Raw genomic sequence first — 18,706 nt, forward strand, 5'->3', positions numbered from 1 at the left:
CATTGCTAGGGGTTCTGGGTGAAGTGCTTTGGAGTTCTTGAGCTAGGGCTAGACTGATTAGTTCAAAGAAAAGAGTGTCTGGTTTTGGTAAGTCCCACACATATCTTACCTAGAAGTGGCATGAGTCATACAGACATTGGGAGAGAGGGGAGATTTGATCACAACAGCTATTGTGGAAGTGATGAGGACTTACATTCACTAGACAGAGTTTGCATTTTCAATGACTTGTTGGGTTGGTGGGTCCTCACCTATATGCTTGCAACTGCAAGACAGAACTCAGGTTCAGGGTAGAACAATGGGGTTCATTAACAAAGGGGAAATTGGGGAAAAGGAAAGAATTTCTAAGGTCATAAGTGCCCAGCTGTCCTAGCCCAGACAGTGTCTGCAGCGTCCAGGAATTCAAAGTCAAAGGCTACTTGTGTAAGACGGTATTGCCTCTTCAACAAGAGCCTGGAGCTGGTGGCACTAAGTGTTCACTCAAAGAGCCTCTGTGAAGGGGAGGGACAGTGATGGGGCCCTAGGGGTACACAGCCTCAGAGTTGGAGGGGAGGAGGGGGGCTTCAGCCCCATCCACACCAGAGCCTAAGGGGATCCCCTCTCCTGAGGGACCCACAGGCTCCTTCAGAAAAGGACGATTGTTCATGGGCACAGAGGGCTTCTGGGGCCCAGCCTCCAGGGGGCAGAGGGTCATGGACATGTCTCCTGAGTAACATCTGAAATATGGAAAGAACCCAGAGAAGGACTCGGGGGAGAAGGAGAAGATGTGGGAGCCATTAGTCATGTCATAGAAGGAGACATCCCTGTGATCATAGTCCAGGAAAACCCCCACCCTGCGGGGAGCCTGCCTAAGGGGTAGTGGAGTGATATCAATTGCAGAGGCCACAAATCCTATTTCAAAATGCCCCACAGTCCAAAACCCCCTTTCTGTGGTCTCTATATACCAGCCTTTCCTGCTCACATCACTCCTACAGACCCCCAGAGTCCACACACTTCTGTCTCCATTCTTGACCTCCACCTCCCAGTAACAGCGCCCTGATGTGATGTCTTCAAGGCCCAGGATGCTGCAGGAGTCTCCTGCATCCTCATAGGAGTCCTCCAAGGTCAGAATCTTCTTGTCAGGAGAGAGGACAATGTGGTCATTGTCCACAGAACCTGGATCTAGAGTGACAGACCCTGCAGAGAGAAGAACCAAGTATGCAAGAATACCCTGACCTTTAACAAGGGCACACAGATCACCCCAGACCCTTAGTTGCATCAGGGGAGGACTCACCACCTTACCCCAGACCCTTAGCTGAAGGGGAGGGATAAACTACATGAGATGAGAGCATCGTGACATGAAGCCCACAGTCCTCTAAGCAGGGAAAGAACCACAAGCCTGACTTGGGGGTTAGATGTGTCACGTGGTTATATGGGGACCAGCCTGGACCAATATCAGCCACATCCACCAGCCACAATTATGTGACTCTCACTACCACATCCCACCCCCCAACACATGGTGCCAGCATCTATATCAGCATGGAGGGCTGATGGAGAAGCCAGAAGCTGTGGGGCACCAGGAGGAGGAGCACCCAGAAAGGACACAAATTCACTCACAGGCCTGGAACTTCTCCTTCCGCCAATCTGCAAGAAACCACACATTTCACATGAGGGACACAGAGACCCACACATCAGGACTAGTACCTCATCTTCTGAAACATCATGATAGAAGATTTACAGAAAAAAATGTTCTGGAAACATTAATTTGATGCATCTCTTTCTTTCTTACAGACACACACATGCACACGCACCACACAAACACACTGCAACCTTCCCATGAAGACTAAGCCAGGAATTTTAATACCCAGGGATTAAGAGATGGAAGATCAACCTGAACAAAATGGTTATTACCCAGACTTGACTATGAAAGTAAGCTTTTTCTAGTTCCTAGCCTCATTTTTTTCTTGAAAAAAAAAATAGACAAAATTTTCAAAGACTTCTATTACTTATAAAGAAGTAATTAAGTTGACTTTAAGGTTGCCTTTAAGGCATAAGTAGAGAAAATTACAATTTGATTTAGCTGAACATGGAAGATAACTATCAACCATGAGTGAAGGGAAGTCAGGATACAGCATTAGAGAAATCTTGCCCAGTTAGGAGACAAAAGAGAGGTTTTGAGGAAGGGAGAGAGGTTCTAAGTTGGAAACAAATATGTGTACTGAGAGCATATATGTGGCTTTTATTATATATATCATGTGGAGGTGGTAGCAGATACGTTGTATAGATAAGGGAAAACCAAAAAAAAAAAAAAAAAAATCTGCTCCCCCAAGTATCATTCAGAAAGAGTGATAGCATAGAGGAGAAACCCCCTGGGGTAAGCCCCAAAAGATGTCCATGTCCTAAACCCCAGACATGTCAATGTCACACATGGCAAAGTGAACTTTATAGCTGTGTATAGCTGCAATTTTAGATGGAGATTAGGAAGGAATATCCAGGCAGGCCTAAATTAACCATGTGTATCCTTAAAAGCAAAGGGCTTTCTAGGCTTTGGACTCAGAGAAATAGATGTGACGACAGAAGAAGAATCAGAGACATGCGGTGTTTGCTGGCTGAAGACAGAAGAAAAGGCCCATAAATGAAGGATTGCATGAGTCCTCCAGAAGATGGGAAAGATGAGATCCTCCAGAAATAGAACACAGTCCTTACTGTACATTGATGGAATCTGACCTACAGAGATAGAAGACAGAAAATCTGTTAGTCTAAGCTGCTAAGTTTTTGGTCATTTGCAGCAGTTAAGAGAAGACATAGTCTCATATATAGTGTGTGCCACATCCAACATAGAATTTTATTCTGGCAGAGAAAGGGTCTGAGAAAACCTGAGGGCCCCCCATCACCTGAACAAAAACCAAAAAAAAAAAAAAAAAAAAAAAAATTCCATGCTCTCCTTGAAGGTGGAGAACCAGAGGGGTAAACAGAGACAGAAATCAGGGGAGGGCCTGGGTCAAGAGAAGGAAGCCATAAACTATATGCATCCAAGTGACCAAGTCTGTGGATTTCACCCAGAGTGAGGTGGAGGGACAATGCCCCAGACAGCTAGACAGGTCTGTGCCTCCTCCATAGACACCAAGCCCAAGATCTTAAGAGTCAGATCAGGTGCGCCTCCCCTGGGTGAGGACTGAAATAACTAAAAGAAAATCATGGGGAGCCCTCTGCCCCACTGTGGCCAATCCCATAAAATCTCCAACCACCATATTTCCTTTGGGAAGAAGAAATGAAGATCACTGACCAATGCAAAGCCACTAGATGTCCAAAGATCCTGAATTGTCTTCAGTGGGGAGAGTCATTGCCTTCAAAGGACCAAGACTCAGGATTAAGATTAGAACACTTAGGGAATTAAATAAACTACATTTTCTTGCACATTTGGGATATAAATAGGTGACTATTATTTCCACTTAGAAAACTTCATTCAGATATACTGGTATTTCCATCTCTATTGATGTTCAAAACACAGAGAAACATAAAATATTGGGCTAGCCCATGGGGCCCTCTGAGAAAAGTGAACTTCAATTTTCTTCACCAAGACATTAGTTGATATTCGACTATAAATTTTTATATAGTAGTTATAAGAGATTACCAAAGGAAAAGCAGAAAAACAAGAAAGAGGAGAGAAGGGAGTTGGCATTTAAATTTGAGACTCTATAAAAGTATTGACAACTATGTGATTCTTCAGTTTATCTCCACACCATATCATTAAAATACATTTTTTTTTTTATTTTATGAATCCGATGAGGTTGGAAATGTGTCTTCTCCACATAGGAACATGCCAAAATGAAAATTTTAATTCTAGTATAATGGCATTTATCCTTATAAATAAAAGGTATATAAGGCACACATTACAACACCAATACTTTATCGGCAGAGGAAGGAGAGATGGTAAAAGAGAATCATCATATTAACAAACAAATCCCAAAAACAGTGAGACTCTCTAAGAATAGTTCCTCAGACATCTGCCCCCTCCCCAGCCTCCTGGGCTCACCCATCCCTCATCCCTGTTTCTCACAGTCTCTATCCCTGACACCAAACAGAATAATCCAGAACAAAAAAAGGGAAAGCTACATAGACTGGAAGGACACGGATCCTCACATGTTCAGCCCTGCTAGTCCTCAGATACTTCTCTGCAGCAGAACCCACAGCTCCAGGCTGAGCTGCTTGCAGGCTGAGCAGGGCCCAACGCCCAACGCCAGAGGCAAGCCCAGTTTGATGGTTACCTCAAAAATGGATTAAAGGGCCTCCCCGGTGGCACAGCGATTGAGCGCTGGGTTGCGAAGCTGCCCACAGCCTTCGCGGCACCAGTTCGATCCCCGGCTGCTCCCCGGCCACCAGAGGAGGGTCCCAAATGGCGCGCAGACCCCTCCTGCCGCCCGCTGCTCCCCTCAGCAGTGTACTTCAGTCCTTCTGCCTGCTCTGCTCCCTGCTCTGGCTCTGGTGAATTATCTCACCCTCCCACGCTTCTGACTGTACCCAGTGTTTGTATGAATAAATAAATAAATAAATCTTAAAAAAAATGGATTAAATAAATAAGTCTTTACTGAAATCTCTCAAAGAGAATTAAGAAGTTGATTACATTTCATGCATCCAAATAACTTACAAACCCTCTGGAGCCTCCCCAGCTCAAACCACCATGCTGTCACCTGTGGTCCCACCAACCCCAGCCAGATAACACCTGAGTAAGGCAAATCTCGCAACTCTACTCTCCATCTCATCCCTCCACTCTTCCCACTGAATCTTTGCTCTTCCTCCCCACCCCTCCCACCAACCATCCTTATTTTATCCCCATGCTTTCCCTTTTAACTAATTTTAACTCTGCTAGATGTCTTGTATAAAGTTGTCACACAATAAACCCAACCAGAGCCAAGCATCAGGCCTACCAAAATTCTCCTAAAATGGGAGATTATGACTGTGAGCCATTAAGTGTCACATTTTTTCCCTGTTATACAAACATATACACAGGATTTTGCATTAATTTTAGATCTTTCACAAGCCCTATACAAGAGCATAAACTCCCCAGAGGGTCTGAGATCTAGATGCAGAACACCTGCCCAAAAGTAACTGATTCCTCAGCAACCACGGTGACTTAGAAGAAGAAAACTGGCAATATGCAAAATGGGGAAGAAGGATCCCAAACCAAGGACCCCTTAGCAAAATCTGAGACCTAAGCAAACCAGGAGAATTTCTGGAATCTAAAGATCAGCAATTCCTAATATAAACAACTGTTAACCTGCTTAGTCTCTCCTCACCCTGACCTCCCCAGTGTCCTCACCGACAGGAAGGACCAGGTGACAAGGGGTCAGAGGGTGTCCTGACCCCACATGACTTGCAGGGAGGACAGGGCAGGTGGAGGCAGGTCTGTGCTCACAAAGGGTGGGGGTGCTGCAGCTCTCAGATGGAGGCTACAGAGTGAAAGGAGACCAAGGACCCCAAACTCTTGCTGTTGGGAGTCCCCTGATAGAGAACGGGCAGAAGGGAGGCTGGGAGGGATTCCCAGGACCCTTAGGGCCACTCACCTGCATACAGCTGGGCCTTCCTCCAGGCTGAAAGGGAACACACAGGTGAGACCTCAGCACAACCGCCTGCTCATGTGAACCACAGGTTCTGAGCTCCCCCTGTTCTATAGATGAGACTCTCTGGGGGGTGGAGAGGAGAGGCTGAGAGGTCATGACCTCCTGCCCTGTTCAGACAGCAGGTGTGGGGGGAAATCCCTGACTCAGGTCAGAAGCCTATAGGACAGACTGACCCAGCCCTGCCTGCTGCTGCTGTGGGGCTTTGGGCAAGTCACACAGATACTCGGCCTCAAAAACCTTTAATATTCTTTTTTTTTTTTTTTTTAAGATTTATTTATTTATTTATACAAGCACTGGGTACAGTTGGTGCGCGGGAGTGTGAGAGAATTCACCAGAGCCAGAGTGAGGAGCAGAACAGGCAAAAGGACCAAAGTACACTGCTGAGGAGAGCAGCGGGCATGGCAGGAGAGGTCTGTGCGCCATGTGGCACCCTCGCCACTGGCTGGGGATTGAACCGGCACTGCAGAGGCTGCGGGCAGCTTTGCAGTCCAGCGCTCAACCTCTGCGGCACCAGGGAGGCCCGCCTCAAATATTCTTATTCTTTCTTTGCTCAGTTTTGCAACTAAGAATTAAAAATTATACTATTAAAAAATAAAATATAGGGCCTCCCTGGTGGCGCAGCGGTTGACCGCTGGGTTGCGAAGCTGCCTGCAGCCTCTGCAGCGCTGGTTCGATCCCTGGCCACCAGGCGAGGGTTCCACGAGGCGCGCAGACCTCTCCTGCTGCCCGCTGCTCCCCTCAGCAGTGTACTTTGATCCTTCTGTCTGTTCTGCTCCCCGCTCTGGCTCTGGTGAATTCTCTCACCCTCCCGCGCTTCTGACTATACCCAGTGCTTGTATAAATAAATAAATAAATATTTTAAAAGATAAATAAATAAAATATAAACTATTCTTTATTGTAACAAAACCTAAATTCAGTCTATTTTGGGCAAAAAATGATTTAAAGATATGAAGCAAGCTTCCGCTCTTCCGAAGTGCTGAGAGCCCCCACCACACCCACCACAGGGTCAACCCATCCACACTCAGCATTCATTGATCAACAACTTCAGATGCTGGAGAGAACAGACTGTTTGAATGCTGTCTTGGAGGCAGTGGGCAAAAGACCACACTCTTCAATTTAATGTCCCCATTTACTTATCCATCTTTAATGAAACCTCAGGGCAGCTGTCTGTTGCTTTCAGGTGCTGATCAAGAATGAGATGCATGGAAGGCTAGAGAGCCAGCAGCATGGTGGGAAGGTCAGGGTTGGCATGAGACCAGGATGCTCAAGACTCCACAGATTACCACCCACCAGGATCCCCTGACTGGGTGGGATACAGCCAAAAACTGGGAGAATCTGGGAACATGGTCTTGTTGCCCACCAGCTCCACTCCAGGGAAGGGGTCCCCATGTCTGTACTTAGACAAAGGGGGACACCTGGGCACAGGGGGGACAGGAGACCCAGGACCCCTGGAGCATCACTCACCAGCCAGGTAAGCTGCCTTCCTCTGGTCTGAAAGACAACACAGGAAACAGGTGAGCTAAGAACCAGAATGTCTCCTATGAAGGGAACACAGAGAGTTAGGAGGGAGAGCAGAGCTTACCTAAAATTGCCCGGAGTTCACCTGAAAAAGTGAAAGCAAAAAAACTTCAATTGCTGTCCCTAGGAAGAAAAACTGTGTGCCTAGAGGATCCACAAAACAAAAACCTCTCTGTGTCATAAAATTCCCATCTCTAGACCTGTCTGAGCCTCCAAGTTCCATTGTTCTCTGGGACTCAGCCTCCTGCTCTCATCTCCCTATAAAGTGGACCCTGGGCTCTGGCTCTGGTGTCAGCTTCTCCCTCTCAGCACCCACTGCCACACGCACCAGCCTGGCCCCTGTCCTGAGTTACCTGTGTCCTTCAGGGCCTTCTCCTTGGTCTGTGTGTCCTCCTCCTTAGCCTGGCCCAGATTCCTCTGCTCCTGCAGCTCCTGCATCTGTGTGGAATGTTCTCTCTGAGTGTAGCAGGCAGCCCCCAGGAGCAGGAGCAGCAGCAAGGGCAGGATCACCAGGAAAGCCGGCTTCCAGGGAGAGACCTGGGGGAAAAAGGGCTCTGCAGACAGAAACCCCCGGACACCCCATCAGGACACAACCCAGGGCAGCCCAGCCCTGTATGTGACACTTGGAGGTGTCACCCTGTATGTGGCACCTGGGGGTGCCAGCCCCTCCCTCTGCCTTGCAGGGAAGGGGGAGGGGAGAGCAGCGCTGACCTGGGATGATGATGGCCATGGCCTTCTCCTGACGCAGGATGTGGTTGAGGATGGAGCAGGTCACATTCCTTGCAGAGCTGTCTCTCACCACCAGAGCGGCCTCCACGCTGAAGAGTCCCTCAGTGTCCTAGGCCTGGACCTTGGAGAACCTCAGGAACTGCTCCCCACAGGTGTGTCTCCACTGCAATTGGGGCTCTGGGAACCAGCCTGAGGCCGTGCACACAATGCATACCCCATCTTCCTCTGGCCCTGTGATGTGCACTTGGGGGGCAGAGCCCATACCTGTAGAGGGAAGATGAGAGCCAGGTGGGGCAGGGCCTACCTGTGCACACCTCCAGGTAGTCTGTCCACGGTGCATACTGGGGAGTCTAAGGAAAGGCTGCTGCCTGATGGGTGCAAGGCATGACCCAGTCTCAGTGTCAGATGGATGGAGTATGGGACTGAAGGGGCACGGAGGGCAGGGGCTCCCAGCTACCAAGTTGAAAGTCAATGTCCAAAAGAAACAGAAGAAATTAGTGCCAGATTCCATCCAATCCTCTACCTTTCTCACCTCACACTCTCCCAAGGCCTCTGTTCCATACAAGCTTCCTCTCCTCTAAATCACTCCCACATTATAATAATGACAACCCTACCTCCTGAACTCCCTTCCCTGAAATCCACATCCCTGTGTGTTATCATTCCTGACGTACACTCACATTCAAAGTTCCAGAATGAATTGACTATACCCCATCTGTGATAGATATGAAAATATCCCCAATTCTTCATCTTTATTTCTAACTTTCCCTCTGCCTCATACATATTGGTGTCTTCTCACTCTGCCCCTGGTTGGGGTCATGACTGACTTGGCCTTTGAGGTCAGCCAGGGTGACTCAGACACTGGGCATAGAGCCTGCCTGGGCGCCCTCTGCCTGGGACAGTCGTGCTGGACAACCTTTTCCAGATGACACCCAGGCAGCTCACATCATGACCTTGCTACTGGACTCTAAGGATAAGTAAAAACTAGAGTGAGAGACTTAATTCTCCTTGTTAGAAATAAGGGAAGAGAGTCACTTCCCCTCCTTTACTTAGAGGATTTATTTTTAAAAACTTGTAAGTACTTTCTCTTCTTTTTGAAATGTATATAAATCCTTTTTGAAAAATAGATAGGTTTGGGGCACTCCCTGGTGGCACTAGGCATTAAGCACAGCACTATGAAGCTATCCACAACCTCTGCAGCACAAGGAGTTCGATCTCTTGCCAGGGAGGTAACCCACAATGCACAGCAGACCTCTCCTGTCTCGTCTGCTGCTCCCCTCAGCAGTGTATTTCAGTCAATCTGCCTGTTCTGTTTCCCACTCTGTCTCTCGTGAATCCTCTCACCCCCTACACCTCTTGCCTATACCCAAGTTCTTATATGCATAAATAAATAAATCTTTTTAATAAAGAAAAGAAAAATATATAGGCTTTTTGCCAGTTTCATGATCCGGTAATATCTTTCTCAAAGAATCCAGGAGCCATCTCATGGAAATGTTAACATCAAAGGAGATAGCACTCCATGTCCCCCCTACTTGTGGTGGGAGGTGCCTAACTTCTATGGGCACCTTGCTCCAAGTTATAAAAACACTTCTTGTCATCAGGATGTGGGAATATATTTTTCCTCCAAATAAAGCCAATTAGCTAGAAGTCACCCCAATCACCAGGTAAGTTTTGAAGTGAAGTATGGGGGAGAAATAGTTTTGTCAAGTCCTTTCATATGAGAGGTGATGATTGTTCATCTTGAAGACATGTATGCAATGCATGGTATCTGCTGGGCTTTATAAAAGTCTAAACTCTCTTTCGTCTTCACAATCTCTTAGTAGATTAGATTGGGATGCACATCAAATCTGAATTAATTCTTCAAGAATAAAATTGTTTTCTTTCTCTACTCTCTTTGTGATGAGAATTTCTATGTTTGGAGACTTTTGTTTTATATTTTGTCATATTTTCTCGGCATGACCAAAGATATATGAATAAATCCAGTAAACATTTCCAAGTGAACCCAGATTAGCAAACTCCCTTAATGCCTGACTTAACAAAATAGTTATGGCTCTATGCCACTGAGATTTCATGGCTGTATGTGGTAAAGCATTATTACAACAATAGGTGATTAACACATAATCACATTTATTCCTGTCACCAAACATCAAAAAGTCAAACAAAACCCTGAAAGTGTGCATTTTCCTGTTCCCCCTACAAACTCTCTGTGAGCTCAAATCTGCCTACTCAACTGAGTGTCATTTCTAATTTTCATTGACAACTGATACCCATATCCACACACTGGTGCTATTAAAGTCTGGCCATCCTTCACAGCGGTCCTCCCTCCACTGTGACTGTGCTCCACACCTCCAGCCATGCTCACCTGCCATCCATCCTCCTCTCAGCTGCCACAGTGAACATCCCCAACAGTATTCTGCTTAAAATTTCCTCAATTTTGCACCCAAACCCCTTAGCACAGTACACAAAGTCTTCCATGACCTCTCATCTCTCTACCTCCCCCCCAAAATTCCTTTTATTTACTTCCCAACTTACACACCCTGTGCCTATCAAGGCCCAACACTCAAGCCCCAGTGAATATTTCTCAACTGCGCATAACCACAATTACCATGCTGGGGGCCCCTGCCTCCTGGCACCCAGTCCACCAGCCTCAAGTGCTCTGGAAACTTGTCTGGTGACCTCCAGTGTCTGCCCAGTGGTGTACCTCTAAGCCTCCTGACCACCACAGGCAGCCTAAACCACCGCTCTCTGTGCACCCGGTACGAGGAACATGGCATTACTCCAGGGCTGTCCCCTGCTACCACCCTCTCATTCACTCATCTGCCAACCACCATGAGCTCCTCATGCTCCAGACACGCCAGCCCATTCCTCCTGTAGGAGTGTCACCATGCGTGTCCCCTGGGCATGGAACTCTTCTCCCCCTCCAGAGGAAATCCCTGTCCTCCATTTCTAATTTCTTTGAGCTTTTTCTCAGATCATCAAAAGGCCCAAACTGAGCCCCTGTATTACACAGAAGCCTTCCCTCCTTCCTATCCCTACATCCTGGCCCTGTCCTTCCTCTACCTGACCTTTTATCCTAAACACTTATCACCTTCTAAATTCCTCTATTAATTCTTGTCCATTTATTTATTTGACTCTAGAAAATAAATTCCTTAGGCCAGGGATCTGTTAGGGTCACCGCAGGTGTCCACAGCAACCCCTGCACATAGCCAGGGCAGGAGGGAGTCTATAGGTTTGTATGGCGTAAGAGAGACAAAATCTGTCTTTCCTGTTCCATAAAATGAGGGGCTGATTTACTTGGTCCCTGAGGTTCCTCCCAACATAATCCTATAACATATAGATTAAATCACCAACCTGCCACCTTCAGCTCCAAATCAGCCTGCCTGTAGAGTCTTCCCTTCCTGAAGAAGCAGGTGTACTGCCTGTTGTCAGAGACCTGGACCCCGCGGATGCGCATGGCCGCCTCGCTCTGTGCCAGGGAGTCCTCCTCCAGGGACGTGCGCCCCCTGTACAAGGCCAGCTGCTCCTCGCCCTCTTCATGACCGTTTTTGTAGCTTAACGCGGCCTCTGAGAACTTGGAACGGAACCACCTCAGATCCATGTCCCTCACGTTCATGGGGGGCAACACACGACAGGGCAGCTTGGTGTCCCTGCCCAGCACCGCCACGATGGGGTACTTTGGGCTGATCACTCGGAAGTTCTCTGTGGACACAGACATGGGAGCGAGAAGGCTCAGAGACGCACCTGGACAGGGGACCGCGCCTCGCGCTGGAGGAGCGGCTCAGGGGGCAGGTGTCCCGTGAGATGGCCCTGACCCGAGGGAGTGAGCAGTGAGTTTCCCAGTCTGAGGTAGAGCTTCTGGCCCCAACTTTGTGATGCAGAAATGATGTCAGAGGCCCCCACATCTCCCTGTGCACCGGCTCCGGGCCCCTCGAGAAGGACTAACTGCGGTTCTGCCCCACAGCACTGGAATCACCGTCGCTGGGAACCCTCCCCATGGCCCACGGCTCACTCAGCGGGTGCTGCTCAAAGGAATGGGAGGATGCAACACTAGTGTCCCAGGGACACATGCTGAGCACCACACTCTAATATGACCAATTTCAGGACAGGACTGAAAGTGGCTGAAGAGCTTTCTATGCTCAGGTGAAAAGTGTGTGGTCCCTCTGCCACCCCAGGGCGCCCCACCCCCACTCTTAACTTATTATCTTTCTATTTTTGTTAAGGACCTACCCTCCCATCATTCCCAGGAGCACAAATCTCTGCTTCTGAAAAGTAAGTTTCACCCATGACACCCTCTCAGAACTCTGGGCCTTCTGAGACCAGGTGGACAGACTGACATGGTTCTTCTGCAGGGTGAGCTCTGCTGGACTTCACCTTGTGACTTCTCACCTCTCCTGCTCCAACTTGGCCTGAGCCACCAAGAGGCCTCATCTGGAGGACTAGGTAGTCTAGTCTCCCTGTCTGTCTTTCCTCACCCCGCATCTGGGACCCTTTACACCTGAAAGTTGTGTCCCTACTCTTCTCAAATCTCACAGTGTCTCCACATTCCCACAGTGACCCACAGACACCATAGGGGTGTCTTTCCAGAAACTTTCTGACACGCAACACCTCCTTCCCCTCTTCTCTCCCTCTGCTCTAGCTCTCTTCTGTCCTTGAACACTCAGCACCCAGCCAGGCCAAAAGAGGCTGTTCCCTCCATGGGATCATCACCCACAGCTAACTCCACCTCCCCAGGGCTTTGCTCCCATCCCACCATCTACACTGACCCCCCTCCCACTTATGGACACAGCTGCCCCCATACCACTCCCTCCCCTGCTACCCAACCTGCTCCCTGCCTGTCCCTCCTCTCAGCCCCTCTACAGGTGGAGGTGGGTTTCTTGTCTTTATTATTCACTGTCTCCTGCAAGAAACCAGCTCTCTGAGGATGGGGACTCTATTTAGTACACAACCCCAAGTATGTACCTGATACCTTACAAACATTGGTGGAATTCAATTAATTAATGACTGACAATTGCTTCTGATTTAAAAAAACAAACAGGGCCTCCCTGGTGGCATAGGGGTTAATCTCAGTGCTAGCACCTCCTGCTGTATCCTGAATTCCATCCCCAGTCAGATACCTGACCCACATGGCACAGCAGACCTCTCCTATCTCGCCTGCCGCTCCCCTCAGCAGTGCATTTCAGTAAATCTGCCTGTTCTCCTCCCTACTCTGTCTCTGGCCAATCATCTCACAGCCCCCACCCCACGTCTCTGGGCTATACCCCAATTCCTCTATGCATATATAAATAAAGCTTTTAAAAATTAATTAATTAATAAAACAAAAAAACAATCAAAAGCAAAAGGTGGTAGGAAGGTATTTTCACATTTTTTGACAGGTGACATTTTGAAACAGCATAGACCCCTGACTGAGCAACTGTCATCCCTCCTCCTCATGTGACAGCTCAGTGTCTGCTCTGAACTGTGTCATCACACTAGTGCTCAGGGAACACCCCCATCTTTCTAGAGCCAGGGCCTCCACACAGCCATCCTTCCTGAAGGAGGAGCCCCCGGAGCCCCTGGGCCCTATGCACCCAAGGGAGACACAGGGCAGGGAGGGACATACTCACCTTGGGAGCCCCCAGGGTGCAGCTGGAGGAGGAGCAGCAGGGAGGGGAGGAGGCAGAGCACAGAGCTGGGGCAGGAGCAGGGCGCCATCTCCTCAGGGCTGGGGAGAGACAGGGCAGGAGGCAGCCAGGCCTACACAGAGGAGCAGGGCAGCCAGGAGCTCTGGGCTCAGGGGGGAGCAGGGCCCAGGGACCACCCCCCACCCCGCCCCCAGCACCAACAGGAGACTTTCTTATAGGTACATTATGTTAATAGGAGGAAGAGTAAGCTTACAGGTTTGACACCAAGAAAGGACTGACGAGGCCTCCATTCAGCCCTTCTGGAAGCCTCCGTGACTCTAGAGGTTATTAGGTTTGCTTGGGAAGAAAACCCTGCAACCCTTTCCACACCAGTGGCCCCAGACCCCCCAGACCCCATTTGACCATCCATTCCATTCCCAGCACCTGGGCCCAGGGAACAAACCACTCTCCCCTCCCCATTATCACACCAAGTAACTCACCAGGACAGAGGCCCAGACCCAGGCTCCCATGAAGGACAGGCCGGCACCTGCTTGTGGTCCTGTCCCCCTCAGTGTGATCAGGTGTCCCTGAGAAGCATCAGGACACACAACACTGTCCCCAAGGAGTTGCGGTCCCCCCACAGGCCCCTTTCCTGCTCTGTCTGCTTGTTCAGTTCACCTGTAGGTCAGTCCCTCCCAGCCCTGACCTGCCAGGGACAAGGATAAGGTCCTGCCCCAAACACACCAGAAACCAGGTGAGATCCCCAGTGAAGGCTTTGCCCTCATCCTCTAACTCTGGTGATTCCTGCCTCGGGATGAGGGACCTGGTGGGACAGAGCAGCAGAGAAGGGAAAATGAGTCCTACTCAGAGTAAACACCCTCAAACCACCTACTGGCTGGGGGTTGGGGGAGGCAGGAGATGGTTCTGGGAGGACAGATTCTGGGGTCTGATTGTGAGGACCCTCCAGACTCAGCCACTCTCTATTTGAAAATCTTCATAAACTTCCTAAATCTTCCTGCCACAGTCTCATCATCTGTAACACGAGAAGTCTAACAGCATTTCCCTTCCAAAGTTGGAGTGGGAATTACAGGAAGTTATATTTGAACAGTCCCTATATGTCATTAGAACAGGTCCTGCCCCAGTGAGGGTCACACACACATCATGAGATTAAATGAGGTACAACCATTAGTGAGGTTGTGCTGGCTCTTAGAGCTGTACCTTCCAAGGCCACCTCCCACCCCACTCTAGCCCCATCACATTCTCAGCCCCATCCTTACAGCCAACTGCTCCCCACTTTCTCTTCTTAGTAGATAGATGTCTTTAAAACTTACATACCTATTTTGAAAGTGGGGTTTCTAGAGCATCTCTTGAAGATTGAGAAGTTTCAGGGCTTCCAGTAGAGCCCAAATCTTCCTGCACAGTTTACACCTGCAGTAAGTGGCTCAGGAGCCATGCTGGGAGCCAAGGGGCCCTCATAGTTGAGAGAAGGAAGTTCTCAGGAGAGTAAAGAAGCAGAGCTTGGCACAGATTGAGGGGGGTCTGTAAAGTCCAGACCTGGGGCCCCAGTAAAGCACTCCAAAGAAATACAAGACACGTTCTCAGGCTCCTTCCACTATTTGAAAGTGAAAGCTGAAATGTAATCCCAGCAGCCTCCACCCTGCCCTCTGGACAGTGCACCCCAGTTCGGTTATCAGCAGGGAAAGAGCAGGAAAAGAGGAGGGTCCAGCAAAGGGGAGGGGCAGGCACACTGACACCCCTGCAGGCACAGGTGAGGCGCCCACCCAGCACCCACTGTTGAGCACCCACTGCACTCCAGGCTGCTTGACTTCCAGGACCAGAAGTAAGGGTGAGTTGGGACCCAGTCCAGACTGACTCTGAGCCCACAGGCCACTGCCTGTGCCGACGGTAACCATACAAGTGACCCCAGGTCAGCTGTCACCGCACATGGCAGAGCCTGTGAGGAGCCCCATGGGGACTGTTTTCTTCTCCTCACAGCAGCTGACCCAGGAGCCCCACACCCTGGACACCAGGAGTCAGCACTGGGCACCAGGAGCTGCCAGGACCTGGTCCTGCCCACACTGCTTGGATAGGGCCTATGGCTTGTTCAGATGTTAATTCACCGGAGACCTGATCACAGTGACAGACCCTGTCTTTCCAGGACACGGGGTCACCAGGAAGGTCCAATTCTATGTTTTCAAGGAAACCATGGAGCCTGGGCCTCCCCTCCCCCCTCACTTCCTGTGGCTTCCCCTTCTCAGTGAAGGGTACCTGTGTCCCCCCAGTTATCTCTGCCAGAAACTCCAGGGTCATCTTCACAGTTCACTGTGCCCCACCCAGTCTACTTCCAATGAACCCAGATATTCAGTCCATGTCCATGACCAGACCTACTCCACATCACCCTCATTTTTCACCTGGCTCAAGGGTCTCCTGTCCCACCTGCTGTCTCACCTCCTCCAGTCCATTTCCTCCCAAGGTCATGACTCTCTTAGCCAGCTCATGTCAGTGCTCTGCCTAACCCCTTCAAGGGATTCTTCTGCTTAAAAGAGGGGCTCCAAGGCCTCCCCTCCTTCTCTGAACCCCTCCCATTGCTCTCCCAGGGGCCCCTCCTGGTTAGGTGACTCCTCCAATTCAGGGAACTCTCCCAGCCTCAGGCTTCCTCACAGTCCTGGATGATGCTGCTGCCTCTGCTCCCCAAGCCCTCACCTTTCAGGCCTCACCTGAAGTGACCTATTCAAAGGGCCCCCCCCCAAACTACTGATGTACATTGTGCCCCCACACCTGTCTATTGGGGTTGGGGAACCTGTCACAACAGCCCTGATGTGTATATTCTGGGGAATCATGTGGGGGCCTGGGAGGAGGCCCTGTGAGTCCTGCTCCATGTCCAGCAGGAAGGGCCCTCACCAGCCTCAGCTGAGCTCATCTGCAGAGGAGACACTGCTGCTTCCCATTTGCCCCTCAGCCTCATCTACTCAGAAAACCCCTCAGTCCACGGAGAACACAAGATGTCACTTCTGACCTCAGCGCTAGCCCCTGAGGGACACAGCATCCACCACACTCCCGGTCTCCTTTCTATCCTCCCAAACATAAAAGGGTCACCAATCACATCTCACTGAGCTGGAAACATTCAGGTCAGCACCTGTGTTTGTCCCCAGGCCTGCCCGGGGCTCAGGGTCACCAGGTAATGACTCTTCTGATTACGGCCATCACAGCACTTGTGCGGGATTGTCCTCAATTCACATTTTAAACACCAGGTGCCTTACTCCCTCACAGTGTCCCAGCCTCACACCAGCATGACTGTCCGTGCCAAGGCTCATTCTCCCCTGTCCTGAAGAACCTACAGTGTTTGTCTTCAGAGAACCAGAATGACTGACCCCTCCTGCTCAGAAATACACAGACACATGAAATGGCAGTCTGGTTTTGTAAGTAGTGGCTGAAGCCAAAGACTGTTACAGGTGGTGCCCCCTGGAGGGGAATTCTGGTGAGGATGGATAGCCACAATGCTAAAAATCATCCCATCTTGGGGTGGAACAACTGATAAGGAATATAAGGGACTGCAGAAGCAGCCCTGGATTATTTGGTGTTCGGGATTCAGCCTTTGAGCATTCAGTGTTTGAGGATCTTCAGAGATTCCTGGGTCAGTGATCTCGGCCCCCACCATGTGAATCTTCCAGGAGGCTGTTGCAGGCCTCTGAAGGACATAGAGTGGCCTCCAGCAGCCAACCTCAGAAAGGAAAAGCTCGGAGGCTTTGCAGGTAGCCGAGAGACTGAAACTGTTTCTGGTTCTCCTGCTGGTACAGCCTGGCAGAGATGGCAAAGACCCGGAGCCGGGAACCTCGTTGAGCTGTGTGTGTGGCCATTTGTTGGGTCATTCAGCCATTGCAGCCGGTGTTTTGAGTGTTGCTTGTCTGTGCTGCTCTGGAGCATCTCGGCAGCTCTAGGGAGCATCTCCTGTTGTGTCTTCTGTTGTCTGCATGAGTTGGATCCTGACCTATTGTCTGGCTACTACATGTTCCAAGTCTGCAGTGGTGGGAAGATGCCTTATTAGCTCCTTTTAGAACTTGAAAACACTGACACTGCTTTGGGTGAGGTAAATGGCCATTTTTGGCCTCAGTAACTCCTTGTTTTTCCCCTGGATTGTTGAATAAATCCCATTATTGTTATTCTATGAACCTGAGTAGTCTTGCAATTGTGCAAGCAGCTGAACAAATCAGACAGTGACAAACGAATTGGGCAGTGTTCTTGGACAATTTTAGTTCCCCTTGATGCCCTGTATCAGTTTGAGATGTTAAAATTCTGGAAAAACTCAGGATTTCTGGATATACCTGAATACACCCCACTTTGCCGGAAGCCAGCTCCAGCAAACTGTCGTGTCAGGGGTTCCTGTAAGGACTAGATGGCATGGACAAATCTTAGGGAGTGAGGGGGAAGGGGAATGAGGAGACAGGAACACTTGATCAGGGTGCAAGTATCTCCTGCTGAGGGTCTCAGCAGCCCTTTATTTATAAATTACAAGCAAACCAGTGGGAGTACATAAGCATATGTATTAAAGCAGGAAGACAACAATCATCACATCTTTTCTCAAGAACAGCCAGAGGTCTATTTGCCCTCCTGCAGAGGTTGTAATGTTTGTTATTCTTTGTTTTGAAGAAGGCACAGTTGCTAAACAAAAGTGTTCTTAGAATAGTCATTTATCTTAAACAACCAATCATCTTATTACTAGCAAAAAAAAAACTTATGTGACAGAAGCTGTTATAGGACAGCCCCGATATTGAACGGGTTCCTGGCTGTGGGTCCTCACCCGCGAGCTTAAAAGGGATTTATTAATACTCCACTACAGACACACACAAAAGGTTAATGAAAGGTTTATTTATAAGGGAAAAGGAAATAAGGAAAATGTGCAACTCAGGGAGAAAATAGGGAAATAAAGTCTTTAATGCATCCTACCGATCCGACGACCTGGAAACCCAAAGTCACTCTCAGAGCTGGCCGGAGGCTGCTAACTGGTGGAGAGCCAAAATGGGGGACCCCCCCCAAAGCCCACGTGTCTGCCTTTATATCAACCTGGCTGCTTAACCCCAGCCTCAGGTCCCAGCCACCTTCCCTTTGGTGGTGATGGGATTTGGAGTTCCCAGTGTCTTTGGCTTTGGCCTGGGGTGGGGGTGGAGTCCACAAAGCCTGCATGGAATTAGCTTTAGGACATCCTTTTCCCCCTAACAATACTAACATTTCTATGTTTGCCATAGTGAATGATTAACTAAGGGCTAG

General features: G+C 49.4%; 1 protein-coding gene across 1 annotated transcript; it reads right to left on the minus strand.

Annotated features, from left to right (window-relative positions):
* Positions 1-517: 517 nt before the first annotated feature.
* Positions 518-11,618, minus strand: LOC311188050 (butyrophilin subfamily 1 member A1-like; the record flags this gene model as incomplete). Its single annotated transcript, XM_084259327.1, is given in 9 exon segments — positions 518-1,173; positions 1,594-1,620; positions 5,541-5,567; positions 7,062-7,088; positions 7,180-7,200; positions 7,469-7,669; positions 7,827-7,953; positions 7,957-8,108; positions 11,193-11,618. Coding segments are annotated over 9 exon segments (1,602 nt in total). The 5' UTR covers positions 11,557-11,618.
* Between the last annotated feature and the right edge of the window lie 7,088 nt (positions 11,619-18,706).

Source organism: Talpa europaea (genome assembly GCF_964194135.1).
Source record: "Talpa europaea genome assembly, chromosome: 2".
Classification (NCBI taxonomy): domain Eukaryota; kingdom Metazoa; phylum Chordata; class Mammalia; order Eulipotyphla; family Talpidae; genus Talpa; species Talpa europaea.